We start from the raw sequence: 21,332 nt of genomic DNA on the forward strand, positions 1-21,332 counted from the left end.
TATCCCTGTTAAAAAAAAAAAGAATTAAAATAAAAAATAGTTACATACTCCCCTTCCGTTGGCCCCTGGATCCAGGAAGCGGATACCGTTGCTCCTCATGCACTCCAGTCTGAAGAGTGCATTGCAGTCTCGTGAGATAATGACGTAGCGGTCTCGCAAGACCGCTACGTCATCATCTCGCGAGATTGCAATGCATGGAGCGGTTACCGGAGTGTTGCGAGGAGCGGGAAAGGCACCGGAAGGTGAGTATATGATGATTTTTTATTATTTTTAACATTAGATTTTTTTTACTATTGAAGCTGCAAAGGCAGCCTCAATATTAAAAAAGTTGGTCACACAAGGTTAATAGCAGCATTAATGGAGTGCGTTACACGGTGGCATAACGCGGTCCATTAGCGCTGCCACTAACCCTGTGTGAGCGCTGACTGGAGGGGAGTATAGAGGGGGCACTGACTGCGGGGAGGAAGGAGCGGCCATGTTGCCGTCGGACTGCGCCCGTCCCTGATTGTCGTGGCAATGGTCATGGGCGTTTTGCCACGACCAATCAGCGACTTGGATTTCCATGACAGACAGAAGCCGCATCCAATGAATATCCGGGACAGACAGAAAGACGGAAGTAGCCCTTAGACAATTATATAGTAGAGATATACAGTGTATGTATATATATATATATATATATATATATATATATATATATATATATATATATATATATATATATATATATATATATATATATATGTATACAGTACAGACCAAAAGTTTGGACACTTCTCATTTAAAGATTTTTCTGTATTTTCATGACTATGAAAATTGTACATTCACACTGAAGGCATCAAAACTATGAATTAACACATGTGGAATTATATCCTTAACAAAAAAGTGTGAAACAACTGAAAATAAGTCTTATATTCTAGGTTCTTCAAAGTAGCCACCTTTTGCTTTGATGACTGCTTTGCACACTCTTGGCATTCTCTTGATGAGCTTCAAGAGGTAGCCACTGGAAATGGTCTTCCAACAATCTTGACGGAGTTCCCAGAGATGCTTAGCACTTGTTGGCCCTTTTGCCTTCACTCTGCGGTCCAGCTTATCCCAAACCATCTCGATTGGGTTCAGGTCTGATGACTGTGGAGGCCAGGTCATCTGGCATAGCACCCCATCACTCTCCTTCTTGGTCAAATGGCCCATACATAGCCTGGAGGTGTGCTTGGGGTCATTGTCCTGTTGAAAAATAAATGATGGTCCAACTAAACGCAAACCGGATGGAATAGCATGCCGCTGCAAGAAGCTGTGGTAGCCATGATGGTTAAGTATGCCTTCAATTTTGAATAAATCCCCAACAGTGTCACCAGCAAAGCACCCCCACACCATCAAACCTCCTCCATGCTTCACGGTGGGAACCAGGCATGTAGAGTCCATCCGTTCACCTTTTCTGCGTCGCACAAACACACGGTGGTTGGAACCAAAGATCTCAAATTTGGACTCATCAGACCAAAGCACAGATTTCCACTGGTCTAATGTCCATTCCTTGTGTTCTTTAGCCCAAACAAGTCTCTTCTGCTTGTTGCCTTCCTTAGCAGTGGTTTCCTAGCAGCTATTTTACCATGAAGGCCTGCTGCACAAAGTCACCTCTTAACAGTTGTTGTAGAGATGTGTCTGCTGCTAGAACTCTGTGTGGCATTGACCTAGTCTCTAATCTGAGCTGCTGTTAACCTGCGATTTCTGAGGCTGGTGACTCGGATAAACTTATCATCAGAAGCAGAGGTGACTCTTGGTCTTCCTTTCCTGGGGCAGTCCTCATGTGAGACAGTTTCTTTGTAGCGCTTGATGGTTTTTGCCACTGCACTTGGGGACCCTTTCAAAGTTTTCCCAATTTTTCGGACTGACTGACCTTCATTTCTTAAAGTAATGATAGCCACTCATTTTTCTTTACTTAGCTGCTTTTTTCTTGCCATAATACAAATTCTAACAATCTATTCAGTAGGACTATCAGCTGTGTATCCACCAGACTTCTGCACAACACAACTGATCGTCCCAACCCCATTTATAAGGCAAGAAATCCCACTTATTAAACCTCACAGGGCACACCTGTGAAGTGAAAACCATTCCCGATGACTACCTCTTGAAGCTCATCAAGAGAATGCCAAGAGTGTGCAAAGCAGTCATCAAAGCAAAAGGTGGCTACTTTGAAGAACCTGGAATATAAGACATAATTTCAGTTGTTTCACACTTTTTTGTTAAGTATATAATTCCACATGTGTTAATTTATAGTTTTGATGCCTTCAGTGTGAATGTACAATTTTCATAGTCCTGAAAATACAGAAATATCTTTAAATGAGAAGGTGTGTCCAAACTTTTGGTCTGTACTGTGTGTGTGTGTATGTATATATATATATATATATATATATATATATTCACACAGTAATAACCCACAATAACCAGTAATATCACAACATTATCACACAATATAAAAACACACAATTAACTGCGCGAATACCCAAATCACACATACAATATCAGCCCTCCCACCTATGGCTTGCTAACCCTAATGCCTAAGAGGTTACAGGGCCTAGTAAGAAAAAAGGGGATGCAGAGTACTTATCCACCATGTGGGTCCATGATATTCCCAGTAAGCCAGAGAGCAAAAAGAGAGAGCACATGTGTCTTGTGCCTTTTATGTCCAGCTAGAAGAGGTGTGTCCAGTCCCAGGTGTGTGGGGATGAGGTCACGAGTCTATTGTCCACTGGCAATGGTACATTCCCTAAGTCCTAAATGAAACCTGATATACCAGCTTGAAGAGGGGGCTACTGAGCACATGTGGGGGAATTATATATCACTAAACACATCCCTACGTAAAGATATACATTTTGGAACATTTCCCTTCTACAGCAGCCATTTACATGGGGAATATTACACAGGTAGAGGGAAGAATGGATATATATCGTCATTTTTTCGAGCAGGGTAGTAATGCCGGGTGCAAGTGCTTTAGAAAACTTTTGAGCAGTGTATATATAATATATTAAATACAGTACAGATCAAACATTTGGACACACCTTCTCATTTAAAGATTTTTCTGTATTTTCATGACTATGAAAATTGTAAATTCACACTGAAGGCATCAAAACTATGAATTAACACATGTTGAATTATATACTTAACAAAAAAGTGTGAAACAACTGAAAATATGTCTTATATTCTAGATTCTTCAAAGTAGCCACCTTTTGCTTTGATGACTGCTTTGCACACTCTTGGCATTCTCTTGATGAGCTTCAAGACATAGTCACCGGAAATGGTTTTCACTTCACAGGTGTGCCCTGTCAGGTTTAATAAGTGGGATTTCTTGCCTTATAAATGGGTTTGGGACCATCAGTTGTGTTGAGCAGAAGTCTGGTGGATACACAGCTGATAGTCCTACTGAATAGACTGTTAGCTGCTTTTTACTTGCAATAATACAAATTCTAAGTAAAGAAAAACGAGTGGCCATCATTACTTTAAGAAATGAAGGTCAGTCAGTCCGAAAAATTGGGAAAACTTTGAGAGTGTCCCCAAGTGCAGTAGCAAAAACCATCAAGCGCTACAAAGAAACTGGCTCACATGAGGACCGCCCTCTTCTTCTGAGGATAAGTTTATCCGAGTCATCAGCCTCAGAAATCGCAGGTTAACAGCAGCTCAGATTAGAGACCAGGTCAATGCCACACAGAGTTCTAGCAGCAGACACATCTCTACAACAACTGTTAAGAGGAGACTTTGTGCAGCAGGCCTTCATGCTAAAATAGCAGCTGGGAAACCACTGCTAAGGACAGGCAACAAGCAGAAGAGACCAGTGGAAATCTGTCCTTTGGTCTGATGAGTCCAAATTTGAGATCTTTTGTTCCCACCACCGTGTCTTTGTGCGACTCAGAAAAGGTGAACGGAAGTACTCTACATGACGTGTTCCCACCGTGAAGCATGGAGGAGGAGATGTGATGGTGTGGGGGGTGCTTTGCTTGTGATACTGTTGGGGATTTATTCAAAATTGAAGGCATACTTAACCATCATGGCTACCACAGCTTCTTGCAGCGGCATGCTATTCCATCTAGTTTGCGTTTAGTTGGACCATCATTTATTTTTCAACAGGACAATGACCCCAAGCACACCTCCAGGCTGTGTATTCAAAATTGAAGGCATACTGAGCCAGCATGGCTACCACAGCATCTTGCAGCCGCATGCTATTCCATCCGGTTTGCGTTTAGTTGGACCATCATTTATTTTTCAACAGGACAATGACCCCAAACACACTTCCAGGCTGTGTAAGGACTATTTGACCAAGAAGGAGAGTGATGGGGTGCTACGCCAGATGATCTGGCCTCTACAGTCACCAGACCTGAACCCAATTGAGATGGTTTGGGGTGAGCTGGACCGCAGAGTGAAGGCAAAAGGGCCAACAAGTGCTAAGCATCTCTGAGAACTCCTTCAAGATTGTTGTAAGACCATTTCCAGTGACTACCTCTTGAAGCTCATCAAAAGAATGCCAAGAGTGTGCAAGAAAAATATTTAGAATTGAGAGTCTTGAGTAGTTTATACCTTTTAATGGCTAACTGAAAAGATGGTAACAAATTGCAAGCTTTCAAGACTATGTAGATCTCTTCATCAGGCATAGACTAAAAGAAATTATGGAGAATCACATATTTATGCACAGATAAAAACATGGAAAAGACAGGTGACATGAAGTAGAATTACCATGAGTGATAAACAGTTATGTCCATAAATATTGGACCAGTTCTTAGATAAAGAGTGTTTTATTGTCCTCTCATTGGAGTCTGGTTCTGTTGTGATGACCCCACATGGTCTGAAGGGCAAATTCCTTAGTTCCTTAGTTGATGTTAAACCAACCAGAAAAAAATTAAAACCTGTCCATTTATAATGACCATGGACAAGATAAACATCCCCAATTCACATCAGCACTACAAGATACCAGGTACTTTCAGCTGCCTCACTTCTAATGTGGTTTACTTAATCATTTGTACCAAATGTCCAACTGGGGGTCTGTATGTAGGGGAGACAGGGCAAAAACTGAGATCAAGGATGAACTCTCATCGCCATACAATAAGAGAAAAAAGAATGGACCTACCTGTAGCAATACATTTCTGTCTCCCGGATCATAACATTATGGACATGAAATTGCTTGTATTAAAAGGTAGCTTCAAATCTCAAAAACACAGAAGAATATGGGAATATAAACTGATGACCTTTGACACTCTTAGTGCAGGAATGGATGTGTCGCATGGATTTTTGTCTTTTTACATCAACTAAGGAACTAAGGAATTTGCCCTTCAGATCATGTGGGGTCATCACAACAGAACCAGATTCCAATCAGAGGATAATAAAACACTCTTTATCTAAGAACTGGCCCAACATTTATGGACATAACTGTTTATCACTCATGGTAATTCTGCTTCATGTCACCTGTCTTATCCATGTTTTTTTCAGTATTTTTTTCTGCGATGTGTTGTGCGTAAATATGTGACTCTCCATAATTTCTTTTAGTCTATGCCTGATGAAGAGACCTATGTAGTCTCGAAAGCTTGCAATTTGTTAACATCTTTTCAGTTAGCCATTAAAAGGTATCAACTGCCGAGGACTCTCAATTCTAAATATTTTTCTATCCACTGGCTAACACCGTACCAAGATACATATCTTTCCTGTATCAAGAGTGTGCACAGCAGTCATCAAAGCAAAAGGTGGCTACTTTGAAGAACCTAGAATATAAGACATAATTTCAGTTGTTTCACACTATTTTGTTAAGTATATAATTCCACATGTGTTAATTCATAGTTTTGATGCCTTCAGTGTGAATGTACAATTTTCATAGTCATGAAAATACAGAAAAATCTTTAAATAAGAAGGCGTGTCCTAACTTTTGGTCTGTACTGTATATCCTAAAATACAAAGGACGTGTTATCATTAACTTTAGCGCTTTTAGAGATCATTTCATCTTCAACTTGCTTAACTTTTTACCATAAAAGTAATTTTGACCAGGGGTGCCCAAACTATTACATGCCTCTGTACATAAGGTTACTGCTGCCTACCTTTTCTCAAATTCTGAAGTCATGAAAACGAGGAGGATTCGTTCAGTGTTGGCAGAGAAAACTGGGGGGCAGAGCCAGTGAATTGACGCTGAAGAAGAACACTGAGTTCTGCAGGAACCATTCACTGGTTGGAGCATTGTGCTCTCTATCAGCCACACATAATGTGGTTGGGTCACGCAGGAGCTGACCAGGTGGCATATCGAAAACCTCTTTAGCCTACTGACACCTAAAAACTTCTTGCACCTTCTTTCCTAGATTGATAATCAATTAGCTCTTTAGTGTGAATGAGAGTAGTGTAAAGAAAAAAATGTGACCATATATCTAAGATAATTGTTTTCATTTGTCTTGTCAACTGTTGTCGGTAATTGTTTGTCTCCATGAAAATTAGTTTATGGATGGATCCTTTTGGGAGTATCTATATATTAATACTTTTCAGCATTGTACCCCGCCTACCTAAAAGTTCATGTAAAGAACAAGTGCTTTCACAAATGTGTTAATTTATTTTTATTAATTTACAAATACAAAGTGAATGAACAAAAATTTTTTTAAATCAAATCAATATTTGGTGTCACCACATTTTGCATTAAAAACTGCTTACATTCTAGGTATACTTTCAGTTTTTGAAGAGACTTTGCAAGGAGTTTGTTCCAAATACCTTGGAGAACTTGCCACAAATCTTCTGTGGATGTAAGCTTGTAAAAATCCTTCTGTCTCTTCATAAAATCGTACAAAAACTAGAGGATGTTGATATTTGGGCTCTGTGGAGGTTCTGCTGCAGAATAAATTTGGAGAAAATTCATCTTCTTGATAGTATTGTATGATAGATAAGTATCTGCCTGTATTTCCTTGCAGTGCAGATCCCATTATTTTTGACCAAATTACTTACTCCACTTGCTGAAATGCAACACCAAACATACAACGAACCAGGGCTGTGCAGTCGTGGATTTTGAGTCGGTGTCCATTTTGGTGGAGTCGCCGTTGCAGTCTCTATAAAATGGACTGTCCTTGATCATGAGGAAGGTGAGAAATCAGCCTAAAACTACATGGGGGGAACTTGTTAATTATCCCAAGGCAGCTGGGACCACAGTCACCAAGAAAACCATTGGTAACAAATTACGCCATAAAGGTTTAAAATCTTGAAGTGCCCGCAAGGTCCACCTGCTCAAGAAGGCACATGTGCACGCCTGTCTGAAGTTTGCCAATGGACACTTGGATGATTCTGTGAGTGATTGGGAGAAGGTGCTGTGGTCAGATGAGACAAAAATTTAGGTCTTTGGCATTAACTCAACTCGCCATGTTTGGAGGAAGAGAAATGCTGCCCATGACCCAGAGAACACCATTCCCACTCTCAAGCATGGAGGTGGAAACATGTTTTGGGGTTGTTTCTCTGTTAAGGGCACAGGACTGTATGTAAGCTTTTTTTTATCTTCATATAACTTATGGCCCCCACACACATTAGACTAATTTCAGCTGAACCCATCAATATTGACTGACAGTCTATTGTATATCGGGGCCTGCCGATTCTTCTCCAACAGATGTTGATTTATTTATTTATTTTAATGACATAGGATGTTTGCATTTTGGACTGCCGATGCTTTTTCTCCCTAAAATAAGCCATCCCCAGAGGAGGCTGAACACTCATGTTTGTTGAGGGCGGGGAAATAGAGAGAGTAAGCTGAACCTATGGTAAATAATGAACAGCCATCTATTGTGTAACACGCGCTGTTGATATTACAATATATCTTGATTTGTATATATTTTTTTTTATTTAGCAGTGTATTCTTCAAAGCCAAAAGATATGCAAGGAGAAGAGAATATTCACAATGGAAGAAAGAAAGGCAAAGGACGAAAGCGGGATCCATGTCTAAGAAAATACAAGGACTTTTGTATTCATGGAACTTGCCGTGTTCTTAAAGTAACAAAGGAACCCTATTGTGTGTATGTTCTGATTTTAATATTTTAATGCACTTTTAATTTAAAGAGGTTTTTCCACAAACAAAAGTTGATTTTAATCAGTAGATCTTAGAATAATAACTTCCACAATTTGATGTGTTTAAAATGTTCCTGTGCTGAGATAATCTTATAAATGTGCCCCTGCTGTGTACTGTGTAATGGCCGTGTCTGACTGTACAGGGATATGGTCTGATCATACCACAGCTCCTGGGTAGGGGAGGAAGCAAAAGAGAGTATACAGACAGGACATCATGGGATTGTAAATGATTCTTTAACCCCTTTCTGCCATTGGACGTACTATTCCGTCCATGTGGGGTGGGCCCTACTTCCCAAGGACGGAATAGTACGTACAGCGCGATCGGACGCGCTCACGGGGAGAGCGCGGCCGGGTGTCAGCTGACTATCGCAGCTAACATCCGGTACTATGTGCCAGGAGCGGTCACGGACCGCCCCCGGCACATTAACCCCCGGCACACTGCGATCAAACATGATCGCAGTGTTCCGGCGGTATAGGGAAGCATCGCGCAGGGAGGGGGCTCCCTGCGTGCTTCCCTGAGACGATCGGTACAAGGCGATGTGCTCACCTTGTACTGAGCGTCTCCTCCCTGCAAGCCCCGGATCCAAAATGGCCGCAGGACTGCATCCGGGTCCTGCAGGGAGGTGACGTCACAGCCCCTGCTCAGAGCAGGCATCGGGAAGCCTCCCTTCTGTGCACGTCAGATCGCCGATCTGACACAATGCTCAGCAAAGTGTCAGATCGGCGATCTGTCACTTTACTGTGATGCCCCAAACACGCCCGCCCCCCCCCCCGGCGTAAAAGTGTAAAAAAAAAAAAAATCCTAAATAAATAATAATGAAAAAATATATATTGTTCCAATAAATATTTTCCTTCAGCTAAATAAAAAAAACACAATAAAAGTACACATATTTAGTATCGCCGCGTCCGGCTGGGGCTAGGGCTAGGGCTACAGTTAGGGTTAGGGTTAAGGCTAAAGTTAGGGTTAGGATTACATTTACGGTTGGGATTAGGATTAGGGGTGTGTCAGGGTTAGGGGTGTGGTTAGGGTTACAGTTGAGATTAGGGTTAGGGGTGTGTTTGGATTAGGGTTTCAGTTATAATTGGGGGGTTTCCACTGTTTAGGCACATCAGGGGCTCTCCAAATACGACATTGCGTCCGATCTCAATTCCAGCCAATTCTACGTTGAAAAAGTAAAACAGTGCTCCTTCCCTTCCGAGCTTCCACATATGGGGTATCAGCGTACTCAGGACACATTGGGCAACAACTTTTGGGGTCCAATTTCACCTGTTTTCTACGGTCTAGGTACATTAGGGGCTCTGCAAATGCAACGTGACGCCTGCTGACCATTCCATCTAAGTCTGCATTCCAAATGGCGCTCCTTCCCTACCGAGCTCTCCCATGCGCCCAAACGGTGGTTCCCCCTCATATGGGGTATCAGCGTACTCGGGACAAATTGGACAACAACTTTTGGGGTCCAATTTCTCCTGTTACCCTTGGGAAAATACAAAACTGGGGGCTAAAAAATATTTTTTGTGGGGAAAAAAATAATTTTTATTTTCACGGCTCTGCGTTATAAACTGTAGTGAAACACTTGGGGGTTCAAAGTTCTCACAACACATCTAGATGAGTTCCTTAGGGGGTCTACTTTCCAAAATGGTGTCACTTGTGGGGGGTTTCAATGTTTAGGCACATCAGTGGCTCTCCAAACGCAACATGGCGTCCCATCTGAATTCCAGTCAATTTTGCATTGAAAAGTCAAACGGCGCTCCTTCCCGAGCTCTGCCATGCACCCAAACAATCCCACATATGGGGTATCGGCGTACTCAGGACAAATTGTACAACAACTTTTGTGGTCCATTTTCTCCTGCTACCCTTGGTAAAATAAAACAAATTGGAGCTGAAGTAAATTTTGTGTGAAAAAAGTTAAATGTTCATTTTTGTTTAAACATTCCAAAAATTCCTGTGAAACACCTGAAGGGTTAATAAACTTCTTGAATGTGGTTTTGAGCACCTTGAGGGGTGCAGTTTTTAGAATGGTGTCACACTTGGGTATTTTCCATCATATAGACCCCTCAAAATTACTTCAAATGAGATGTGGTCCCTAAAAAAAACGGTGTTGTAAAAATGAGAAATTGCTGGTCAACTTTTAACCCTTATAACTCCCTAACAAAAAAAAATTTGGTTCCAAAATTGTGCTGATGTAAAGTAGACATTGGGAAATGTTACTTATTAAGTATTTTGTGTGACATATCTCTGTGATTTAATTGTATAAAAATTCAAAGTTGGAGAATTGCGAAATTTTCAAAATTTTCATTTTTTTCACACATAAACGCAGGTAATAGCAAAGAAATTTTTACCACTATCATGAAGTACAATATGTCACGAGAAAACAATGTCAGAATCACCGGGATCCGTTGAAGCGTTCCAGAGTTATAACCTCATAAAGGGACAGTGGTCAGAATTGTAAAAATTGGCCCGGTCATTAACGTGCAAACCACCCTTGGGGGTAAACGGGTTAATTGAAGTAAAATACTGTTTAACCCCTTTCCAACCTTAGACTTAGGCCGGCGTTACACTCAGCGTAGGGAAATACGGTCCGTATTTTACACGCGTAATACGCAGAAATGTTCCCAAAATAGTGATCCGTATGTCATCCGTAGGCAGGGTGTGGCAGCGTATTTTGCGCATGTAAACCTCCGTATGTAATCCGAATGGCATCCACACTGCGAGATTTTCTCGCTCGCTTGCAAAACGGACATACAATGGATCCATGGGCTGAAATATTCATGAAAACATATATACATTCTCTCTCTCTCTCTCTTTCTCTCTCTCTCTCTCTCTCTCTCTCTCTCTCTCTCTCTCTCTCTCTCTCTCATATATATATATATATAATCAGTGAGACACATATATACGCACATATATTTATATTTAATACAGCGCTAGATAGCAGAAAGGCCGGTAATTCAATTGCCGACTTTTCCTATCTCCTTCCCAAACCCGACGTGATAAGAGACATGGTTTACATACAGTAAACCATTTCATATCCCTTTTTTTTGCATATTCCTCACTAATAATGTTAGTAGAATGTGTGTGCAAAATTTTGGGGCTCTAGCTGTTAATATAAAGGGTTAAATCGCGAAAAAAACTGGCGTGGGATCCCGCGCAATTTTCTCCGCCAGAGAGAGAAAGCCAGTGACTGAGGGCAGATATTAATAGCCTAGAGAGGGACCATGGTTATTGACCCCCCTGGCTAAAAACATCTGCCCCCAGCCACCCCAGAAAAGGCACATCTGGAAGATGCGCCTATTCTGGCACTTAGTCACTCTCTTCCCACTCCCGTGTAGCGGTGGGATATGGGGTAATGAAGAGTTAATGTGACCTTGGTATTGTAAGGTGACATTAAGCCAGGTTAATAATGGAATGGCGTCAATAAGACACCTATCCATTATTAATCCATTAGTAGTAAATGGTTAATAAAACACACATTATGAAAAAAGTATTTTAATGAAATAAAGACACATGGTGTTGTAATAGTTTATTATACTCTCAATCCAATTGAAGACCCTTGTCACCTGAAGTTAAAAAAAAAACAAAACAATATCCCATACCCTCCGTCGTTCAGTCTTGTCCCATGCTGTAAATCCATCTGAAGGGGTTAAATATTTTTACAGCCAGGAGCCTGCTAATGCAGCTGTGCTCCTGACTGTAAAATCTGGGGAATGAATGGAAGCAGGGAAACGTAGCTACCTAGACTTGCGGTGCTGCGCCCCCTGCTGGTATAACCTCATATGAACTCGAGCGTGGGAATTTTTCTGAATATTTTCTCACGCTCGAGTTCATATGAGGTTATGCCAGCAGGGGGCACAGCACCGCAAGTCTAGGTAGCTAAGTTCCCCTGCTTCCATTCATTCCCCAGATTTTACAGTCAGGAGCACAGCTGCATTAGCAGGCTCCTGGCTGTAAATATATTTAACCCCTTCAGATGGATTTACAGCGTGGGACAAGACTGAACGACGGAAGGTATGGGATATTTTTTTTTTTATTTAACTTTGTTTCAGGTGACAAGGGTCTTCAATTGGATTGAGAGTATAATAAACTATTACAACACCATGTGTCTTTATTTCATTAAAATACTTTTTTCATAATGTGTGTGTGTGTTTTATTAACCATTTACTACTAAGTGCCTTTTCTGGGGTGGCTGGGGGCAGATGATTTTAGCCAGGGGGGGCCAATAACCATGGTCTCTCTCTAGGCTATTAATATCTGCCCTCAGTCACTGGCTTTCCCACTCTGGCTGAGAAAATTGCGCGGGAGCCCACGCCAGTTTTTTCCGCGATTTAAACCTTTATTTTACCAGCTAGAGCCCCAAAATTTTGCACACACGCACTACTAACATTACTAGTGAGGAATATGCCAAAAAAAAGGGATATGAAATGGTTTACTGTATGTAAAACCATGTCTCATATCATGTCGGGTTTGGGAAGGAGATAGCAAAAGCCGGCAATTGAATTACTGGCTTTTCTGCTATCTAGCACTGTATTAAATATATATATATATATGTCTCACTGACATATATATTTATATATATCTCCCTATACTATGTGTAGACATTAATTTTATCTATTCTATTCTAACCTGTCAGTGCGATTTTACTGTACACCGCACTGAATTACCGGCTTTTCGATAGAACACCGCTGCGTATTTCTCGCAAGTCACACTGTTGGTCCGTGTGTAATCCATATTTTTCTCGCCCCCCCATAGACTTTCATTGGCGTATTTTTTGCGCATTACGCTGACAAACGCAGCATGCTGCGATTTTCTACGCCCGTACAATACCGTATAATACGGATGCGTAAAATACGGTAGATAGGAGCTGCCCCATAGAAAATCATTGGACCGTGTGCAATGCGTATTTTCTGCGCCTCTCATACGTCCGTAAAACTCGCTAGTGTGACGCCGGCCTCATAGGTACGTGTAAGGTTGCCTTCTCCTGTTTGCGGCAGGCTTCGGCGATGAGCCCGCAACTTTTACTGCACACGTCAGCTGATTTTAGCAGCTGACATATGCCTCTAACAGCAGCTGGTGAAATCACAATCCACCTGCGGATGTTAACATGTCAAATGCCGCTGTCAATCTCTGAACATTGAAGTGTGTCACAAACCCCACCTATCAGTATCCATGTCACATGACCGCGGGTCGCCGATGGGTTGGCATGACAACCCAGGGTCTGCAGGCCGGCACTCGTAGCAGGTGATCATTTTAGCTACACATAGCTGAAGCCCTGCTATGTGTAGCACAGGCATTCGTATGTTCACACCTTCCAGTCTCCCATGGAGCACTATTGAAGCAAGTGGAAATTAAAAAAATAAGTTTTAAAAAATATTTAAAAAAATTTAAATCACCCCCCCCATTCAAAATAAAACAATGAAAAAAATGCACATATTTGTTATAGCTACGTTCATAATCGCCCGATCTATCAATATATAAAATGAATTAATCCTATGGGTAAACGGTGTAATGAGAAATTGGATCAAAATTCCAAAATTAAGGTTTTTTTGTCTCTGCAGTATTGCAATAAAATGCAAAAACAGGCAATCAAAAGATGGTATCTGCACCAAAATGGTATCAATAAAAACATCGGCACGCATTAAATAAGCCATCACCTAGACCCGGATCACGAAAAATGGAGGCGCTACGGGTCTCGGAAAATGACAATTTTTCTTTTTTACAAACTCTGGATTCTTTTTCACCACCTAAATAACAAAAGAACCTAGACATGTTTGTTATCTGTAAACTCGTAATGACCTGGAGAATCATAATGGAAAGTCAGATTTAGCATTTAGTGAACATGGTAAAAATAAAAAGCAATTGTGGAGTTGCATTTTTTTTGCAATTTCACTGCGCTTTGAATTTTTTTCCTATTTTCCAGTAGACTATATGACAAAACCAATTGTGTCATTCCAAAGTACAACTCTTCCCACAAAAAACAAGCTCTCACATGGCCATATTGACCGAAAAATAAGAGTTATGGCTCTGGAAAGAAGGAGAGCAAGAAACGGAAACTCAAAAACAGAAAAGCCCAAGGTGGTAAAGGGGTTAACCCCTTTACGACCTATGACATATAGATACTTTCCCCTGTTTGATGCAGGCTCCTGCGATGAGCTTGCAACTTTTCCGGCACATGTCATCTGATTTCAACAGCTAAGGCCAGTCTCACACGTCCAGATAAGTCCGGTACCGGAGAAAACGGTACCGGAGTTATCCGTGTCCGTGTGCTCACGTAGGCCATCCGTGTGATGTCCGTGAGTACGTTTTTAAGGTCCGTGTACTGTCCTTGTCCGAGTATTGCAACAATTTTTACAATTTTAACCCTATGACAGGAAAAACGCACACGGACAGCACACAGATGGCACACGGACAGCATCCGTGTGCGGTAAGTGTCTACATGGACCCATTGACTTTAATGGGTCCGTGTGCTCCCACAAACACTGACATGTCTCCGTGTTTTGCACACGGACACACGGTCCGGGAAAAATCACTGATATCTGCAAAGACACATTCATTTTAATTTGTCTACGTGTGTCAGTGTCTCCGGGAAGTGAGAAAACTGTCACCACACAAACTGGAGCCACTGACGTGTGAAACAGGCCTAACATGTGTCCCTAACAGCTGCAGGGCGAATCGTGATCCACCAGCTGCTGTTAACATGTTAAATGCCACTGTCAATTTGACAGTGGCATTTAACATGATAGCGCCGGCACATCTTTAGCTCTGCTCATCGGTGCCCGTGTCACATAACCGCGGGTCACCAATGAGTTGGCATGACAAACTGAGGTCTACAGGAGACCCCTGTTGTTGTAATTGCCAGACAGCAGATGAGCATATTAGCAACACATAGCAGGGTTTCAGCAATGTGTGGCACAGGCGATCGGATGATTGCAGCTTCTAGATATTTGGTATCTACGAAACGTGATGACCTGAAGAATCTTAATGGCAGGTTAGTTTTAGCATTTAGGGAATATGGTAAAAAAAAAAAAAATCAATTGTGGAATTGCATTTTTTTTTTAATTTCACCGCACTTGGAATTTTTTTCCTGGTTTCAAATCCCTGTATGGTAAAATCAATGGTGGCATTCAGAAGTGCAACTCGTCCCGCAGAAAACAAGCCATATTGACAGAAAAATAAAAAAGTAATGGCTCTGGGAAGAAGGGGAGCGAAATACCAAAACTGAAAAACCCAAGTGGTGAAGGGGTTAAACACATCCAATTGTGTAAGCTATTATTATTCCAAGATCTATTGATTAATGAACAACTTTTATGTAAACATCAGAACTACCGTATTTTTCGGACTATAAGACGCACTTTTTTTCCTCCAAATTTGGGAGGAAAGTGTGGGTGCGTCTTATAGTACGGATATAGCATGTGGGGAGGGGGGCAGCAGCGAGTGGGATCGTAATGATATCCCACTTCAGGATGTCCCCGCTGCCCGGAATCAGCTGCTGGGGAAAGCACATGGCCCCGCTGATTAAGTGCAGTGAATATTTATTAGCTGCTCCCCGCCCACCGATCAGCTGAGCGGTGAGCCGGGAGCAGCAAATGAATGCTGCACTTAAGCAGGGACACAGTTTCCCCAGCACTGATTCTGGGGAGAATCTGTGTGTCCGGGGGAGGAGGAGGCAGCAGCAGAGGCCAGGAGATCGCTGCATACCTGCCTGTGCTGGACGCTGAGCTGTCTGGTGCACAGGGAGGACCTGTGTGATGTCAGAAGTGGGCGGGCTGGAGCATCACATGGCAGCTCAGAGCCCTCCCACTTCTGACATCATCACAGGTCCTTCAGACTCCCACCTAGAATCTGCAGCTTCCTCTTATGTCCTGCGTGTGTGCTGTGGAAAGGCAACAACAACAGGGAGGGCTCTGTGTGTGTGCAGCCATGGGATGCTCCAGCTTTTACCTCACCACAGCTGGCTGGCTGCCACAATTAAGAGGTCAGTCTTTACAAAACACAATAAAGCACTCTGCCACTCCTTTGGTGAACTATAACTCCCAGCATGTCATAGGATCTGCAGGACATGCTGGGAGTTATAGTTCTCCCATGGGATTTTAAAGCAGCACTCCAGTGTTATTTTGCAGTGCTGGAGTGGTGCTTTCACTATAAGCCCTGTGCACCCATTCTTAGGGCTCATTTCCACATGCGAGGCACACGTCCGTATCTCGCATGTGGAAACCAAGCTGTGGAGCCGGCACTCCAGAGCGGAGCGTGCGGCCGCTTAGGAACACATGGAGCTGCACAGCTCCGCTCCAAAGTGCCGGCGCCAGAGCTTGGTTTCCACATGCGAGATACAGACGTGTGCCTCGCATGTGGAAATGAGCCCTTATACTCACCCTCCAGCGTCTTCATATCGTACTTCACAGACACCACACTGGTCCCGCAGCTTCCAACATAATAACATACTATTATATATAATAACACCACATATAATAGTATGTTATTTATGTTATTAAATATTTTACCACATTTTTTTTGCTTCAAATATTTTTTTCCCTATTTTCCACCTCTAAAACCTGGGTGCGCCTTATAGTCCGGTGCGTCTTATAGTCCGAAAAATACGGTAACTTCTTAGTGATTTTTGAGTGTTTTTCATTTAACTTCAAATATTTCAGGTAGAATTAAAGCTAACATTTTTACCATTGAAAATACTATATGCATGTAATCCATATTATACAGTGCTAAGTATCCCAATATGCACTAAGGCTTCAAGAAAGAGAGGTTCTACTCATGGCTTTAGCTTTGGCTTGCAATTTGAAGAGAACCTGTCACCTCGTTTTTGGTTATTAAACTGGTCCCAGTGTGGTGCTATTGAAGCAATGTGCATCACTAACGTGTTTTTGTCAAAGAAAATCTCCAAATATTAGATTAAAAAGACACTTTATATCATTAAGAGGATTCCCTCACATACCTTTTCTTTCAGTCATATGGGTGGTGACTTTATCTTTTCATGAAAACACAAAATGAGGGCACCATCCTACTTCTGTAAGAGGAGATCAACCTGCAGTATGTCTTGCAAACAGACAAATTGCAATCAAAAGCAAAGAGACATGCATGGAAGCAGTGATCACATAAAAATATAAATTTTATTAGTCCATTTAACACCACATATGAAATTTTAAAAAGAACGTTGCATAATATATGCATATTGTGTGCAGGAGCTGCAGGTTGCCAACTAGCACCTATAAATAACACATATAGTAAGTATAGCATCAAACAATGGGTGTCTGTGTCACCATAAAGGGGTTCATAAAGATATTGATTATTAACAATATTGTGGTTCGAAAATAGGATAAGCATCTAAAATATATCACATTCAACAAGTGAAACTGATTGGCACCGTATACAAAGAGGTGTATGGATGTTGTAAATTAGCTGGTTATCCAAATATAAGCATCAATATCTTAAGGATCACTAAAGCCACCTTATAATCCATATCCAAAGAAAATAGACCAACAATATCAAATGTTTATTGTCCCAGAAAATTACAAACTGAGCCCTGTTAACATGATATGACCATAACCTATCAAGTACCATAAGTAGCTAAGGGCTCAATATATGCTCACAGGACCAATCCCATTGTGCAGTAGTTAAGGTGCAGAGGCAAAGACTGGCTCCTGTCAGCCCGACGCATGTCATCACAATTGTGACTTAATCAGGGGCTGATCTATCACAGATCTTTTGGTGTTCTTTTGAAACTAGGCACTCCCAAAACATTGCATTTGATAGTCGTGACTGGCCCAAAGTCACGGCAAGCACGTAACAAATACCGTGCATGCCCACTGCCCATCCGCTCCCCGGGCATGCACACTGACTCTGGTTATACAGCCCCAGCTTCATGTGAGACGCGCGCACGCTCTGGAGCACAGAGTGTGAGAGGGACACAGGACGTATATAGCACATGTAGACACTGATTCAGAGCGGCTCTGGCGCATGCGCGCATCTGACACGAAACTGGGACTGTACACCCAGAGTCAGTGCACATGCCTGGGGAGCAGAATAAGGGATACAATAAACACAGATGAAAGGACACAGAGAAAAGCAGATATGTAAGACTGTGTAAGATCTGTTGGTTAAAATGTTTGAGAGAAAAGTCACCCGGTCACATCATGGTCACTGGAGAGAGACGAGCCCCACGCGTATCTGCTTTTCTCTGTGTCCTTTCATCTTTGTTTATTGTATCCCTTATTCCTGGGATGCTCTCTTATTTACCGTACCCCTATTTCCTTATTGGAACTTCTATATTCTTTGAGGGGGCTTTTGCTGTTTAAGGGTATCTTTACTATTGGATTCAGGATATGTAAAATGTATAGTATAGACTGTTTACCTATAGTGCGCTATATGTGCTGTAGCGATTCTCCACTATCTGTGGACAGGAAATTCTCACTTGGCCTGTTGTTGAGGTATACGATGGGACATTCAGGGTTAAAACAAAAGTCCATTCGGTTTATTAACACACAGCATAAACCAAATCTCGGGTACTTGGTAACATGCAGCACCCCATGCACCGTCCAGCAATCGTTCGCCTCTACAGTACCCACGGTCCTCGCTGAGTCTTGGTGTGCCTAACACGGATTACTGTCTGCTAACTGTCTGTGACTACTCCACCGGTTCCCGGATACCTCTTATCCTCAGAGGCGTCCTCTCTGGAGGTATACCACAGGCCTTATTTCTTGGCTCAGCCTAGCCAGCATTGCCCGTGCACAAACACACAGACTCCATTTTGGGTCTTCAGACACACCCCCTTGGGTGGGGTATGTAGGTGACTGGACCCACCCATCTCTCCAAGTCACCTAGAAGCCTTCCCAATGTATATTAACGCTCAGCAGTAGATCTGCTGAGCAAAACAAGCCCAGGCTTCCATCACAGAGCCACCCACCTCTGTGATACATACCACCCATTACCCACATGGCCACTCACCATACCACATACCTCCCCCCTCTGCCTAAGGCCGGCCTCACACTAAGCGTTTGTAAATACGGTCCGTTTTTTATGGCCGTAATACGCAGAAAAGTCCCCAAAATAGTGGTCCGTATGTCATCCGTAGGCAGGGTGTGTCAGCGTATTTTGCGCATGGCATCCTCCGTATGTAATCCGTATGGCATCCGTACTGCAATATTTTCTCGCAGGCTTGCAAAACCGACATCTAATGGATTTATGTGCTCAAATGTTCGTTAAAACATATATACAGTATATATATATATATATATATATATATATATATATATATATATATATATATATATGTCATTGAGACACATATATATATATATATATTCTGTATTTATATTTAATTCAGCGCGATATATGTGAAAAGCCGGTAATTCAATTGCCGGCTTTTCATTTCTCCTTCCCAAAGCCAACAGGATATGAGATTACATACAGTAAACCATCTCATATCTCCTTTTTTTTGCATATTCCACACTACTAATGTTAGTAGTCTGTATGTGCAAAATTTGGGCGCTGTAGCTGCTAAAATAAAGGGTTAAATGGCGGAAAAAATTGGCGTGGGCTCCCGCGCAATTTTCTCCGCCAGAGTGGTAAAGCCAGTGACTGAGGGCAGATATTAATAGCCTAGAGAGGGTCAATGGTTATTGGCCCCCCCCTGGCTACAAACATCTGCCCCCAGCCACCCCAGAAAAGACACATCTGGAAGATGCGCCTATTCTGGCACTTGGCCACTCTCTTCCCATTCCCGTGTAGCGGTGGGATATGGGGTAATGAAGGGTTAATGTCACCTTGCTATTGTAAGGTGACATTAAGCCAGATTAATAATGGAGAGGCGTCAATTATGTCACCTATCCATTATTAATCCAATTGTATTAAAGGGTTAAAAAAACACACACACATTATTAAAAAGTATTTTAATGAAATAAACACACAGGTTGTTTTAATATTTTATTGCTCTCTCAATCCACCTGAAGACCCTCGCTCTGCAAAATAATAAACCAACAATATACATACCTTCTGTTGATCTGTCACGTCCCATGAGGTAAATCCATCTGAAGGGGTTAAATCATTTTACAGGCAGGAGCTGTGTTAAAGCACTCGCTCGTGCCTGTAAACCCCGGGTGCTGAAAGGAAAGCTGGGTGATCTGTACTTACATTGAGTCGCGGTGAGGCACCCTCTGCTGGATGTCCTCATGAACTGGAGCCTTGGAAAAGTTCCCACGCTCGAGTTCATATGAAGACATCCAGCAGAGGGCGCCTCACCGCAACTCAAGGTAACTACAGATCACCCAGCTTTCCTTTCAGCACCCGGGGTTTACAGGCACGAGCGAGTGCTTTAGCACAGCTCCTGCCTGTAAAATGATTTAACCCCTTCCGATGGATTTACTTTGTGGGACGTGACAGATCAACAGCTGGTATGTATATTGTTGGTTTATTATTTTGCAGAGCAAGGGTCTTCTGGTGGATTGAGAGAGCAATAAAATATTAAAACAACCTGTGTGTTTATTTCATTAAAATACTTTTTAATAATGTGTTTTTTTAACCCTTTCATACAATTGGATTAATAATGGATAGGTGACATAATTGATGCCTCTCCATTATTAATCTGGCTTAATGTCACCTAACAATAGCAAGGTGACATTAACCCTTCATTACCCCATATCCCACCGCTACACGGGAGTGGGAAGAGAGTGGCCAAGTGCCAGAATAGGCGCATCTTCCAGATGTGCCTTTTCTGGGGTGGCTGGGGGCAGATGTTTGTAGCCAGGGGGGGGCCAATAACCATGGACCCTCTCCTGGCTATTAATATCTGCCCTCAGTCACTGGCTTTACCACTCTGGAGGAGAAAATTGCGCGGGAGCCCACGCCAATTTTTTCCGCCATTTAACCCTTTATTTTAGCAGCTACAGCACCCAAATTTTGCACATACACACTACTAACATTAGTAGTGTGGAATATGCAAAAAAAAGGGGATATGAGATGGTTTACTGTATGTAAACCATGTCTCATATCCTGTCGGGTTTGTGAAGGAGAAATGAAAAGCCGGCAATTGAATTACCGTCTTTTCACTAACACCGCTGCGTATTTCTCGCAAGTCACACTGCAGGTCCGTGTGGAATCCGTATTTTTCTCGATTTTTTTTGCGCAATACGGTGACAAACGCAGCATGCTGCGATTTTCTACGGCCATACAAGACTGTATATTACGGATGCTGTTGTGAATTCTGCTCTTGGGCTCCCTCCGGTGTTTGTAAGTGGTAGCGCTGCTGTCTCTGAATCACAGCATTTATCAGGTG

General features: G+C 42.2%; 1 protein-coding gene across 1 annotated transcript in view; it reads left to right on the forward strand.

The window, feature by feature from the left end:
* Nucleotides 1–21,332, forward strand: part of HBEGF (heparin binding EGF like growth factor) — a 250,832-nt gene that overhangs the window by 103,796 nt on the left and 125,704 nt on the right. The window contains exon 3 of the mRNA XM_077266000.1: nt 7,841–8,006. Coding sequence (XP_077122115.1) covers nt 7,841–8,006 — 166 coding nt within the window. The remainder of the gene's footprint in view (nt 1–7,840; nt 8,007–21,332) is intronic.

The sequence above is a fragment of the Ranitomeya variabilis genome, chromosome 5 (assembly GCF_051348905.1).
Source record: "Ranitomeya variabilis isolate aRanVar5 chromosome 5, aRanVar5.hap1, whole genome shotgun sequence".
In the NCBI taxonomy this organism is placed as follows: Eukaryota; Metazoa; Chordata; class Amphibia; order Anura; family Dendrobatidae; genus Ranitomeya; species Ranitomeya variabilis.